Source organism: Colius striatus, chromosome 5 (assembly GCF_028858725.1).
Source record: "Colius striatus isolate bColStr4 chromosome 5, bColStr4.1.hap1, whole genome shotgun sequence".
NCBI classification, from domain to species: domain Eukaryota; kingdom Metazoa; phylum Chordata; class Aves; order Coliiformes; family Coliidae; genus Colius; species Colius striatus.
The window spans coordinates 43,988,144-44,003,279 of record NC_084763.1 but is presented as its reverse complement, the minus strand read 5'-3'; the positions used below and the strand labels follow the sequence as shown (position 1 = coordinate 44,003,279).

General features: G+C 38.3%; 1 protein-coding gene across 4 annotated transcripts in view; it reads left to right on the top strand.

Moving 5' to 3' along the window:
• Positions 1-15,136, top strand: part of DIP2C (disco interacting protein 2 homolog C) — a 322,942-nt gene that overhangs the window by 203,049 nt on the left and 104,757 nt on the right. For all 4 annotated transcript variants that reach the window (XM_061996483.1, XM_061996482.1, XM_061996481.1 and 1 more), the window contains 5 exons: positions 1,859-1,984; positions 2,777-2,986; positions 9,061-9,192; positions 10,535-10,654; positions 11,551-11,748. In XM_061996483.1, the coding sequence (XP_061852467.1) occupies positions 1,859-1,984; positions 2,777-2,986; positions 9,061-9,192; positions 10,535-10,654; positions 11,551-11,748 (786 nt within the window). The remainder of the gene's footprint in view (positions 1-1,858; positions 1,985-2,776; positions 2,987-9,060; positions 9,193-10,534; positions 10,655-11,550; positions 11,749-15,136) is intronic.

The following is a 15,136-nucleotide window of genomic DNA, read 5'->3' as shown; positions in this document are numbered from 1 at the left end:
TTTCTGAGCCTGAAACTTTTCACATAAACTTTCCATCATATTTTAATTATAAGAAAGACCTTAAGCTTTTTACTTTAAAATAATGACTTGACAGGAGAGGAATTGTTTTCTGGTTTGATGTCAGTATTGCAACTTTCCTCCATTGTGGTCTATCAGCCAACACCTCTTTTATCTTTTGAGTATAGTTTTCCAGCTTTGCTGGTGGCTTTTATTGCTTTGCTTTTGCTGATGTGTCATCCTCTTCAGGACTTAAACAAAAACAAAAACCAACTCACAGAAGAAGCTGATAACATTCATTTTCTTGGACTTCTCTTCCCCACATCTCTCCACTGAGAGCTGCTTAAACGATAGCAGAAGACAGAGAACACTTATTAAAAATGAAACAGAGGGGCGAGTCAGCAGAGTATATCAACTAATGCTTCTAGTCATCCTTCCCAGTTGTTACTGAAGTTATTTATACTCATGTGATCCAACCAACATCTCTCTAAATAAAGATATATATACTTTTCTCTCTCCTGTTGCTTTGCTTGGGGAACTTTTCCTGTTCAGAGCTGCCACCAAATCAACAGAAGAGTAAGAAACAGGCTGTGTACTGCCAATCCAGTTTATAAGGGTGATATTCAGACACATTCAGCATCAGCAGAAGTGGGATCACTCTGGATTAAACCTACTTCACTCTCCTCCTACTTCATGAATAGGAACAGCTAAATAGTGTGTACAACTTGCTGTGTTTTCTACAGCTGACTAATGGTGACTAGTTAAAAGGCAATATCGAATGTGCTTCCAGTTGTGTGCCAGATGGTCAGTGTGTGGTAGCTTTCTTAATCATGAGTGACTTTTACATACATTCTCCTCATGTACACCTTGTCTCTAAACTGTAGAAGTATGCAAACAGTGCAAGGTAGTAAACTAAAGGCAGACTTATTTCAATGTGTAGTTATGGTGGTAGTTAAAAGATGTGCACAAAACAAGGTAATTAACCAAAACATGTTGCTAGTGTCTTTTAGATATGATAAGTGGCATTTTGCAGACTTGGGGAGGCAGACAGCTGTATATACATGTAAAAGGGAGATAAACTCTTCACTGGGAATGTCCCCTTGGAGAAGGGATCTATTGGATGCTTTGGAGCAGTCTCGTATGAGCTGTGTATAGCACATGCCTGTGAAGCACAAAGTCTGCACTTGGAAAAAGCATAAGGCCTTGTGCATTTTCTTCTCATGCCACCTCAGACCAGCCCTACATAATACTTTCTGTGAATAAAGCCAAGTGATGGAAGCAGGGAAGGATTTGGGAATGGGGGACCTGCTGCCATTTCTGTTGTGACATTTCACATACCTCTTACCTGTAAAGAAAATATTCCTGTTCACTTATTCTGTTTGACTTTTGTGCAAACTGGAAACCTTGTTCATTTAAAAGGTGAGCAGTGTTAATATACCACACTTTCACTGAAAACAGTAATGATTGTTGAAGTAACAGCTCTTCGTGAGACGGAGGTTTGCTCTGGAGAAGCGGAGTTCGTGCTCCTCAAATACTGTGACGTTGTTCTGGGAATATGATGCAGCTCGAAGGGCATGTTTGTTGTACAGCACTTTTCACTAGAACTGCTTTTCTACAGTGAGGAGAACTCACACAGTCCCTCTGGGATCCTGTGCATTTCTGGCTTTTCAGTGTTCGATATGTGTTGTCAGCCAAGCTAGCATACAGACCATCCTGACATACAGACCAGCCTGACATAAAGACCAGCCTGGCATGCAGACTAACTTGGCATACAGACCAACCTGGTCTTGGTGCACTGAAGGCACCAACAGATACCACTTTTCTGTCTGAATGCTAGCTTGAAATTTCTCTTTCCTTCCAGATGTCCACACAGAAGCAGTTCAGGCAGCCCTTGCTAAACATAAAGAAAGGAAAATGGCAGTCCCCATGCCCTCAAAACGACGTTCATTGGTGGTCCAGACATCAATGGATGCCTACACACCTCCAGGTAAGCATCTCTCTCTGTTTTATGGGAATTTTAAAAATGAGTCTTTGTGTTACTGTGAACCAATAATCTGCCCACATATATAGTCATGGAAATGTCACTTGAAGCCCACCGAGAGTAACTTTGAGGTATGTTTCAAGAGGAGAAGGTGAACTGAGTGGTTGGAAAGTCAGGTGGGACCTCAATTTGCATTGGTCCTTCTGGTCTTAACCAGGACCTAACTATGGCCGGCATGTCATATTTTATGTGACTCAAAGTGTCTTTCTAGTTTATTCCTCAACACAATAATGAAATGTTGTCTTTACAATTAGTTGTGCCATTCCTTTTCAAATTTATTTGCTCTTTTTACCTACTAGACTGTGAAAATATCCCACATCTCATGCATTCTTACGCTCACTGAATTAATTTCTCACTGAGTGGTGAGCTTCCTACAGTTGGAAGAGTTTTTCACAGACTTTGTGGAGTGAGCTTGGGAAAGTATTTTGGTTATTCTGTACTGTTAACACATGGTTGGCAATCTTCAGAAGATTCTCAAGCCATACTACAAAGGAAGACTCTTTTATTATCCTTATTCTTGTACAATATGACACAAGCCATGGCCTTTCAGCAGGAAAGCTCTTCAATTCACTTGATTTCAGGGCTTTCAATATTAGAGACTTTTCTTATTAGTTTTGCTTACCTTCATGAGTTTTTCTTAATGGCAGTTATCGTTAGTTTTGGAATATGAACATGCATTATTTCCATTAAGAAAACCCCAAAGCACTGCAAGTTAACAAAACTGTTTTTAATTACTAGATACTTCTTCTGGTTCAGAAGATGAAGGTTCTGTACAGGGCGACTCCCAGGGAACTCCCACCTCCAGCCAGGGAAGTATAAACATGGAACACTGGATCAGCCAAGCGATCCACGGCTCTACCACGTCAACCACTTCCTCTTCCTCGACACAAAGTGGAGGCAGTGGTGCTGCACACAGACTAGCTGACGTTATGGCTCAAACACATATAGGTTAGTATATGGACATTTTGAGTGTGTCCAGTTTTGTCTCTCACATTCAGCTGATGCTGCTCTGTGATGTCGTCTTCCCTGTGGTTTTTCTTTGTTCCTTTTTTTCATGTTTACATATTTTGTGTGGAGAGATAGTCCCATGTTCTTATTTCGCGAGAAAATGGTTAAAAATAGAAACTTAGAATTGGGAGTAAACATGTTATGACAAACAGGGTCTAGCTTGTTGCTCCTAAATACCTTAAAATGTGTAGTTGCGTGTCTTCCATTACTTAGCACTAAAAAGATTTCTGTTAGAGCCATCAGTAAGGAAACATTAGGGATTGCTGGCACACAAGTTTCCCCTACTGCTGCACCACTTCCATTACGTAGTTTTAAGTAATTTCTGATAATTCTGTTAACAGTAGGTCCTCCTAAACTTTTTTTCTACCCTTAATTGAATCTAGAATACTTGGACTGGGATATCTAGCTATTATAGTCCTTGGGAAAGTCTATTACATACCTTTGGAGTAGAGATCTGTTATTATTATTATTAGTAATGTGTTTATATCTTTTGGAAAGATCCTAGGAAGTCAAAGCTTTCTTTCCATTAGGGCTGAGCTTTACAGACATTAATTATTTCTGAATATTATGCCATTGACATTAGTCTTCATTAAAATAAAGCAGCTATTTGATTAGACCCATGGAGAGCAAGGCTTGTTTTCCCTTCATTCTCCAGTAACTGCTGTTTATTGTACGAGGCATCTGCTTCGGGTGCATTCTTGCTGGGGCTGTGTGTTTTGGGTCGTCTCACTGAAAATCTGTTGGAATCTATGTTGGAACAGATAAAGCGACCTTGTTCTGCTACACATATGAAATGCAGCTTTGTTTGACTGTTCTTCAACTGATCATTCCTATTCAAGTGCATGTGATAAGATACATGACAGCATCTTAAATGTTTCTGATTTTATGTGCTGGGACAGCAGTCGGTATCCCTTTTTTTTTTTTCCTTTCAGTAAAGCTTGATGTAACACCTGTAACCTCTCACCTCTGGTCTGGAATTGCTGACTTGCAGTCCATGGAAGGATTTCTATTGGATTCTAAATTCATGCTAAATTAATAGCTTAGAACCTTGTTTGAGAAACATATACACTTCGGTTATTTTCTGTGACTTCATCTTGAAATGCTAGAGGAAATTATAGCATAGAGAATTAAATTTATCCAAACTCTAAAAGGTTGCATTACTCACACACCAAGTCTTAATGTGTCTTTAAATATAGCTTCTTTATAATGTGACATTTCAGTAATTTTAAATCTGGCACAGAAAGTCTTCTTTTATAATCACTGAGTTTGTGGTAAATAATACAGCATTTTTAGAGCTAAATTAAGATGGTAATGTTCTGCAGAAAAAGAAAAACACTACTTCTTTTACTTGTTTTATTTTGTCTTGTTGTGTGGACTGGGAAGATCTCTCTTTTGAAGGGAGCAGTTAAGTTTACCTCAGCGTATACATATTTTTATCCATTCTGGCAATAAGATACCTTGAATTGCATCTTTAGTGGGACAGTAGTTGTGATGTAGTAATATTAAGGTCACTTACATATTTACAGATACAAAATCTGAGTGATACCTGGTAACAGATGGCGATTGTGATTTTTAGGTTCCCATCAGTCATTGTGGCTAAAAGAAGCTGCACAGATCATAACTATAAGATGTTTTTCTTCATGAGGGAGCTTTTTTTCTGTAAGAATTTTAACTTAAATGGTTCCTTTGTTTCTTCTCAATCCCAGGAGGTGGATTTTCCATTTAAATGTATTCTGAGAGGTAATGGATTTGAAGTTTTCCCACACATAGCCTTGATCTGTCAGAGGCAGTGTGACAGTGACCATAGATGAATAATCCTTTCTTTGGTAGGAGAGAATATGAGAGAGAAGAATGATGATATTCTCTGAAGCTCCTCAAATAGTGGAGGTGATTTGTTCTTGATCAAAAGAACATACATTCCCATGGCTTGTTGTTTGTTTGGTCCAGGGAGCCGTTCTCCCAACCTGCAAGAGAAAAATAATTTGTAGAGATGTATGGACATATTACCATAGCTTGCAGGTGCCATTTTTGATAAATCCAAATTTAAGGGGCAAGAGGAAAGACCTTTAATGATAATTTTAAAAAAGCCTTCCATTCTGTTATCCACTGGGATTTGACCTCTAGAGTGCATCATAGAATCAAATGGAGATTTTTCCAGTTGAAGTACTGTAATGCAGTCCTGAAAATGGATCTGATGAAGAACTTTGGCTATAATATAATCAGAGGTCAGCTTTGTGGCTCATTTAGATCATTGGCATAAGCTATTATATGCTTTTAAGGTTACTGTTTATTTAATTTGGCTGCTACTGCTGCTCTGTTATGACCAAAGTTCTAGTTTAGGATAGATAGCTTTTAAATATTTATTCTAAGCTTGAAGACGGACAGGTGTCTGTAGTAAGCTCCAGGGAGAATCTCTAGTTTGGTGTACATATCACAATTGTATTAGGCAATTCTTGAACTTAAAGGTCAAAACACTGAAATCTGTCAAAAAATGGCTAATGTTCTGACCCATCTTTCAGTCAGTACTGAATACATTTCTAAGATCTTTAATCTTTCATTTGTCTGTATCATATTTTTTGGATCTATGCATATATAAAAATCAAAGAGAGAATGCATATCCAAAAGCTCAGAAAGTTCATGTAATGAAAGTCACACAGCACTGAGCTATGACTGTAAATTTATATAAAGAGTTAAACATTTCACTACAAAACTTTGATCCTGTAGGATCAAATGTTTCAAATTTGTTTCTGTTTGAAAATCAAAGGTCTCTATCCAAATGAAAGGCTACATAGATTTCTAATGAAGTAAATGTAAAAACATGTGCCATACAGCACAAGTGATAGTTCTCTGACAAGCTTAAAATTCTTATGTGTTCTGATGGGGAATTTTAACTTACAGTACAGGAGACTAGTCTAAAATACTGTCACCTGGACATCAGTACGGGAGACATCGGCTAATGGAAAAAGCCACAGCTCTGACTCTGGATTTCTCCTCCCTGACAGCTAGAAGAGCTCACTTCTGGGGGAGAAAAAGCTACGTTTTCTTCACGTATAGTACTGCAGGGATGTTTTTCCTGTTCCTTGAGACTTTTCAAATACTTGATGCTTATGTATGCTTCCAAACTTCCACTAGAAAGTATTCATCCATAATTTTGCTTGTCCTCAACCATGGGGCTCTGTCGGTGTACACGCTCCGTGCTCCGTGGTGTTGGTTCTTTCTGATTTTCATTAAATGGGGTAAATTATGTCACTCCTGTGGCAGAAATGAAGTGAGCCTCAACTGGAACCAGCTGTTCTGACTGTGATCTTCTAATGCAAAGAATATTGGAAGAGATGGGAAGAGAAGGTGATGCAAATATGTACGTTTGAAGGAGGAAATGCTTTGAAGTTATGCAACTGTCACAGATTTTACTTTTTAGTCAACCGATATGTCAGGATCATTATTCTTAACTAAACCTCAAACAGTGCTTCAAGTTGCCTGACAGAAGACCAAGCAGCATTATACAGACTGTGACCATAGTCTAATCCTGGATTGCCTGTTCTGCAAAAAAAGTGTACATTTCACATAACAAAGCAATTATCTTTTTCTTTAAAAGTAATTCATACCAAATTTCATATCTGTATTACTTTCATTTCTCCAAGCCTAACTCTGAGGAAGGAACTGACTGAGGATTTGGAAATCTAATGGATGTAACCTGCAGCTGTAGATATTGGCATCATAGAACATACGTTAAGCAGATACTATAAATGAGCTCAGCAAGACAAACCCTAATGTTCCTCTTCTGCTAGATAAAGATTCTTCTTAATGGGAATGTAAATAGCAGATGAGCAACCAGATTGCCAGACCCTGCTCCTTAGCCAGCTTGTGGTAGCCACCTTGGGAAGAAGGTTTCTTTTAGGTAATTTCAAGTGCCAGTGCTCTTTGTTCAAAAGGAAACCCTTTCACAAAAGACCGGGAAGCTGCTTTCTCATGTTACTTCATCCTACTCAGCACCACATGCTACAAAGAAGTATATGGTTTCATGTGTATAGATCTGAAGGAAGAGCATCTCTGTTCTGTGATGCTTTGTATCTTCTCTCCCATGCATTTTAAAAAAATACTCATTTCAGTGCTAAAACCTGAAGGGAGATACTTAAACTCCAGTTCAAAATGCCTTGTAAGGTCTGAAAGATAGAAAAATTCACTGGAAAGATGTAAACTATTATGGATAACTTCAAAAATACTTTTGCATGTTACTAATAGCTGACTAAGTACAATTATTTGCTTAGTCATGATCACCTCTCCTATTTGCATAGCAAAACTGCATTAGAAGTAAAAGATAAAAAGCTAAACATCAGCATTTTTTAATTGACTTGGGTAGTGGATAATTCAATCATGATCTATAAAAAGCGTTTGCCACTTAGCAAGAAAGGGCAAAAATTGTGCTGAGTCTAAAATAGTTGATAACGACATCTGAAATGAAGATGAGAGTTGAAAGAGTTATCAGCATAAGCTTCATTGTCTAGGCCATTGCACTTCAGTTGGCCACAATATAAAGTTTTTGTTTCAGCAAAATTATAACAATGGATGTGATCAGTGTCAAAAGGCTGAACTGGAGATGTATAAGATGCAAGATGTTTTTGAGTTGCACAATAAAAGCCATCTTGTATTTCCCTCAAGCACGTACTGTGGCTGAGTGATAAGATTGAACCCTTAGGACGTTCATGAATATCAACATTAAATAACAACTGCAGACATGAATATTATGTTTGAATTTTTCAGTATGTTTGTCTGTCAAATGCAACCTTTAAGTGAGAAGTGTGCAAAATAGGCATTATCTGCATTGATGGTGCATGAATTTGTCATTGAATGCACAAGAGTCGCAATGCTCTAAAGTTCAAGACTCGTGACAATATTTTATAATTACATTTGGGGTGAAATTTACTGTAGAAGTTGGTGTTACAGTAGAATTTTGGCACCATAATGCTCTTAGGACAGATTTAATAAAAAGCACATCTTGAAAATAGTGTTGGGACAAGATGAAGTTTTTGCAATATTTTTGTGTTTTTAAAGACTCTTCTTACCCTTGTGTGAAAGGGAGAGCATTCCTTCTCACTTCAGCTGCAGCAGAATAAGACCTGTCTTATATTGTATCTCTGAGGCTGCTGGGGATCGTTTTTGTCAAGTGAGAAAGATGTTATTTGCTTATGATATTTATCTCCATCTACTCTAATGCTGATAAAAACCTGGGAAAAAAACATGAGGCAACCCATAAAAATAGCGTAAATCCATATGTAATACAGATTCAGGCTTGAAAACATGGGAAAGCAAACTGTGGTGGCATGCTGAGCTACCAGGCTATGAAAGAGAAAGATTAGCTCTGTGGAATTGTTTAGCATTGCTGGCATGAGTCAGACCAAACTGTGTTTGCCTTCTGGAAGGCAAGTCTTTGTTACGTGGAAGAATTGAAATGGCTCTGTGTAAAAATAGTAGCCAAGCAAGTGTCCATACAGAATGCAAAGTTCATGTTGCTTTCAGTTTATTTCTTTCCCCTAGATTCCAACCCTGCTCTGAACAAATTCCTTTCTCAACTAAAATTGACGTGTTCAAAATACAGAGGCTGTGAAAGGGATAAGCATTGGCACTTGCAAGTGATTGACAACACACAGTCTTAGTTTTGTTTAGAAAAAAACGATTTGGTAATCTGTCACAAGTATATTTGTCTGGGCCTTGTCTTTTTGAGGCTGTTCACAAGCTTTCACTGAATATAAAAGCAGATGTCAATGGTGAACCTACAGCCTAATAGTATCATTTTTTTAATGTTAGCCCGTTGCTTATAGTGCTATTTTCATAAGTGCAAACTATGAAAAGCATGCTGTACATTATAGTTGTATACATTCCTTCTGTGCATTAACTTTAATTCCAGTTTAGGTGGTGTGAAAAAAAATGAAATGGTATATTTTCCTCTGCCTTTTGCTTTTCTGCCCTTCAACCCTAGTGGTACATGGTTAAACCTTTTAATTTATTTTTCACAGAAAATCATTCTGCCCCTCCAGATGTTACCACTTACACCTCAGAACACTCAATACAAGTAGAAAGACCACAAGGATCAACGGCACGGGTGGCACCAAAGTATGGAAATGCTGAACTTATGGAGACCGGTGATGGTATGTCACAAATCGAAACTGGGCAGGGGCGGGGGGGAGTGTTGTAACCTATTTAATGGTTACTGCATGCATCTGCTCTTTGTTTCTTCTGGGCTCTTTTCACTAATAAACACACAAAGGTGCAGCATTTCTGCAGTCTTAAACTGCTATAAATGAGGCTGACGTCAAGAAGTATTTCTTAATCATCAGAGCTGACTCCCTGTAGAAATTGTTTGGCAAAAGAAAGCAGTGGATCTCTTTAGATCTGCTTTTATCATTCTGCCTGGTTACAGCTGGTCTGTTTTTAAATTACAAAGGCTGTGACACGCTAGGGTGGCTACATCTTTAAAAGTGACACGCTTGAAGTTTTATTTTCTAAGTGGGTTTTTTTATTTGAAAAAACAGTTATTTGTAAACCCTTATTTATTGCTCCTCTTTTCTAAAACTTATTAAACAGTATTTCACCAGGGTGTAGAACTGTTGACCAAGTGTATCACATCTAAACTTGGCAGCTTCAGCTCTAAAACCCACTTGGGTAAAAGTTTTGAAGCCAACCTTATGGAAAGGTGACAGGTTGAAATTTCTGCAATGCAGTGACAGAAAGCTATTAGTTCAGGAACAAATGACATGAAGGTTACAGAGACTTTGCACTTGACCAGGAAAAAGGAAGCAGAAGGCAATTGGTGGGATTATGCTGTAAAAGTGCCCCTTACCCACACCCTTGTTCATAACTGTGTTTTTCAAAGTGCTGTATGGGCAAGCACATTCCCTTTGGAGATTGCTGGCTGGTGGGATCGGCAGTAGGGATGTTCAGTGCATACAGGGGCATGCTGGAGTAATACAAAGATGTGAACCATGTTTAAGATGGATACTGGACAGATGTCTGTTACAGTGTAAAGAGCAGCCTGGAATAAATGATGGGGCAGAACCTATGACCCACACTCCTTGCTGAGCTGCAGTCTAGTCAGACAATGTTGGTATGACAAGTGATCACAGGGAAGGCCCATGCCTTTTCTCATTGACCATGGCCAATGCCACCTAGAAGAGTTCTTGAAGGCTACTGACATTTTCTATAGGGAGGGTTTTTTTCACTGTGCTTCTCTCCCTCACTCTGTGTGTTGTTTCCCCTCTTAATTTTGCAAGCTCACTCTTTACATTGTTGTGTTGTTTTTATTTAAACTAGCCATTGTTTCTTTTTGCTGAACTGATCTTAATGTCATGATGCTGAATATTTTGAGTCACCATAGGGCATGAAACTATAGCTGTTGGCCTTGCAGTGCTAGGCTTTTTCTTACCCCACTTAACATCTGGTGGCATTCAACATAGCAGTCAACTGATGTGTCCATTGATCGCTGTCCTGCAGGAGTACCGGTGAGCAGCAGAGTGTCAGCAAAGATTCAGCAGCTGGTCAATACGCTAAAACGGCCCAAACGACCACCATTACGAGAGTTCTTTGTAGATGACTTTGAGGAATTGTTAGAAGGTAAAATGACTGTTTTTCAAAAGGTTTGGGAATCTGTTACTAAAACTGTGTAAAAGTGTTCGTCTCACACGTTGACTTTCTAGAGAGCTAAGTAAGCCCTTTCTATACAGGCCAATACCAAAAAGCATCAGTATTCAATGGAATCTGCTTATAGTGAGTTTGAATGTAGTACCATTGAGTCAAAAGTCTCTCTGGTTTGATCAGCTCCTGGTTCTGCTTGCAAGGAAATTGCAGGAGAGAGTGGAGGGATGCCATTGCTTTTGAACATAAATATGAGAAAAACTGTCAGTGAGGAAGCATGTTAAATGTTTTCTATATACATCGTGTAATGGAGAAGCATCAAAAAAGTGGACTAAATGTAAGACAGAAATAAGGATAAAGTCAATAAATGGATTTTTTTTTAAGGAGGATAGTGCTTTGATAAATAACATTTGCCAGGATGTGGAGATTTAAATAGTTTTCATAGTTTATAGGAAAGCACTGTGGCAGAACATGACTTAAATCAATCTGTTATTGACGACTTGTTAATTTCTTCAGTAGTTCTGCAATTCTCCTCATTACTGCATTTTTGCCAAGAAAAAGTATTCTCCATCTCTCTTTAGGAAGAAAGAAAGGTTGATTATTTTGAAGATAAATATGTGCATGCTGCCTCAGCAGTTCCTTTCCATGCTTGTGGAGTTATTGTGAGGATAAGCACGTGCAGTCCTGAGATATTTCAGTTGCTTCATCTCTGTTAAAGTTGATTATTCTATTACATTTCTCTGTTGCTTCTCAATACCTTGTACCATGTTATTCTTTTCAGGATATTTTGCAAAGGTAAACATTTTCTTGGTTACACAGGTGTACACAAGGTATAGAATTTACGTGGTAACTATGTATCTTTTAATAATCATAAGTTCAACAGCCAGATCCAAACCAGCCAAAGCCAGAAGGAGCTCAGATGTTGGCTATGCGTGGGGAACAATTAGGTGTGGTTACAAACTGGCCACCTTCCCTGGAAGCAGCCTTGCAGCGATGGGGGACCATCTCTCCGAAAGCTCCCTGCCTAACCACTATGGATACGAATGGGAAACCACTGTACATTCTCACTTACGGTGAGCACTCCTCAAGCTGCTTGTGCTTTATGTATTGTATACAGTGTTTGTGTGTATAGTAATGCATAAATATTCAGTGAAAAAAGCCCTCTAATGATGCATCTGATCCATTTCTGAGTAGAGTAAGACAGTTGTGAAGCTGTTGGCATCTGATGTGAATTGCTGAGATGTTATGGTACGATTTATTTCACAAAAAAAGAGCTGAGTAGATACACAAATGGAATCACAGATTGTAAATTAAAACTTCCATTCCAATAGAAATACATTCTAGGGCAGATTTTCCTGAAGATTAACGTCTAAATCCATTGCTCTAGGATATTCCCCAGGCTTTATTCTGCAAAAGCAGAGCCTAGTATACAAAATTCACCAGCTTCCTGAAGAAGTTAAAATAGGATTTTTGCCTCTGTTCTACTGACATTATAGTAAGTGTGATTTGAATTATTGCTCCTTGTATATAGCTGTACGGCTAGCAAATGTACCCCCTTGAAATAGTTTTTCCAGGTTATATTTCAATGTGATCTTTGGTATATTGTTACAGTTCAATGTGTACTGCCTGACAATCTATTGCAACCGACAAAGGCCAAATAAAAATAAACACAGGGATATCTCTGACAAATAACCTCTATATAGCTTCTAATTTTGAGTTGTTCATAGGACATTTGGGAGATGTTCAAAGGAATTATTATCAATAACAGTCAGTTTTGCAAGCAAGTTGGAACATTTCCTTATGCTGTTGATACGGCTGTAAAAAATTATTTTGTCTTTTTTATTTCTACCTTCTCAGGGTCCTAGAGTTCTGTGCATAGAGTGTTTTTACATTCTGTGGCATGGAGGTGTGTCTGTTTTGTTCAGTGCTGAATGCTCCTTTCCATTTGAGAGTTGGACTGAGTGACGGTACCCAGCCAGAAAGATGACTGCTGCAAGTTTGGCCTTGCAAGTGTAGTTAGAGGCTTTTAAAGCATAACAAAACCTTTGCAACTGAAGGTCATGTTTGAAACATTTTCCCTTCAGGTACCTCACTGTTGAGAAGTTACTTAAATTAGGGGGCAAACATCATTCACCATTGATCAATGTTTTTTCTTCCTTAAGGACATTTACTTGGACCTAAGAATTTTGAAGTTTGCAATTACACGTTTGCAGAAAAGCAATTCACGTAATCTGCTGAATGCCTTAAATAGATTGGATGGGAAAGGAAGATTTCAGGGAGAATGAAACTGTTTTTCTGAATATGGGATTCTGTCCAGAGAGTCTGAGCATATGTCCTGCTTTGCCTGAAGGGCTGCAGGCTGAGCAAATCCACCTGAGGATCCACGTGGCTCGTGAAGCCACCTAGCCTGCCTCTCTGTCCCAAGATCCTTCCAAACTCCTCCTCTAAATTGTTTAAATCCTGTGAAAAATGGGACTAAATTTCATGTTTTCATTCCTTTCATTTGGCAGCACTCTAGGATATGGCTTTTGCTGTTACCTATCGGTAGTTTCCTGAAGTCAGAATAAAAATTCTTTGTTATTTTCTTTTTCCTTCTTTTTATAGATAAAAGAAATTACAAACCAAAACATTAGTGAATTCTGCTGTGCTATCTGGATTTCAAGCTGACATTCTTCTCCATGGGAAATGTCCATTCACTGTTCCGTGGCAGTTTTCTTAAATGACAACTGCTTTTGAAATATCATGAACATTACAGCCACCTGCCATTTTATTGGTGACTTCAGGACTGATTTTGCTGTAGCTATTCCACCTTTCATGTCTGTAATATTTTCCTAGAAATTTTAGGCATGGCATTTTTAAAAGTTGAGCATTAATAGACATTAATCCTTGAACTCAGCAAAGACACACCTACTCATTATTTTTTTATTTTTTTATCCCTGTGCATAGTTCCACTGGCCCTGGTGGTAATAAACTTTTGAAAGATAACCATAACTCACAATCCTACCACATGTGACACTTCCTTATGTGCATGCTATGATCACCCGAATAAAACTTACAATTATCAACACTGAGGCCTTTCAGTAGCCTCTGAATTTGTACCTCACAGTTATTTCCAGGTTCTTTGCCAACTGAAGAAACCAACATTACCAGGATTTTTAATATGTTCCATATTTTGACAATATTCAAGAGTTTTAAGAATAATTCTAAGTTTCTAGAGGTTCAGTCTTCAACATATTGCCAACATAGTCACTAGATACCTCTTCTTGAATACTTCACCTCAGTTTGCTGTTTCTGCTTATGTCTCACATTCTCCAATGTGAGAAATCCTCTTAGAAATCCTCTTCATTCATTCCCCAACTTTCTGGTTAAGAGGAGGCTTCTACATGGTGGTTTTTGATCCCTGCTTTTTTCATGCACAGCATCTTCTCCAGTTTCTTGTCCCTTCATCGATGAATTGTAAGTTTCCCTGCTTACTCTAGACTTTTTTCCATCTTTCCAGATTGTATTTCATGAGTTTCTCTGTAGCTGTCAGCTAGGTCATAGTCCATCTGAGTAGGAGTACTGATGCCCTTAAGGCCAAGCATATTTATCTCCTCCTTTGTGGAACACTGTAGACAATATTGCCATCTTGCCTGTCACTGGGGCTGTAACTTGAGTATCATACGTGACCCAGACATTTCTTTAGTTTTGTCCAGCCATTCTGTATCTAAACCCCCACAGCTTATTTGGGGAGCACATCTTTTCAAATGAAGGCCTTCTGCTGCATCTCCATGGTGAAATCTTATCCCATTAGTCAGTTAGTGAGTGCTCTAGATCATGATGTGCTGTTGTGCCATAGGGGGAACTGGTTTAAAGAAGATATTATTTCAGTTGTTGCTTAAAATTGTCACTGCCTTCCCATTCCTCTGCAGGAATTCATCTAATTTGTAATGCCTCATATCTCCTGTGTCCTTTTCGTCATGTTTTTGGAGCTTTTTGTCTTCATAGCATGTCAGGACTGTTTTCTTCCATATGTCTCCAATTATTGTAGGTAAAGGAAATGTATAACTGCACTTGCAGGATTGATTTTTTTTTCAAGCAAGTTTTTGAAGTGACTTGCCTCAGTTCCTGAAGTTCTTCTCAATGCCTCAGTTGTAATCTTTATTTAATGTACTCAAAACTCTTAAGCTCTTCCTAGTGAATGAAACTTAGTCTTCAAATATTTTATTCCTCTGAGAACTTGTTTAAGTGGAGAACATCTTTGTTAAGTTATTCACAATCCTTTTATAAATCAAATCACCGAATATGCATAAATTGAAATCTCTGAAACATGGGAAGGAAAGATGTCTTTATTGGGTTTCATGTAAATCTGAACTCTGACTAGAAACCTAATATGTGCTTAGAGGAATATGAAGCCAGTTTGTGGCTCAGACAAAGTTAATCAGAGTAGTCAGGCATCTGGTTTTTATATTGTTGGTATAA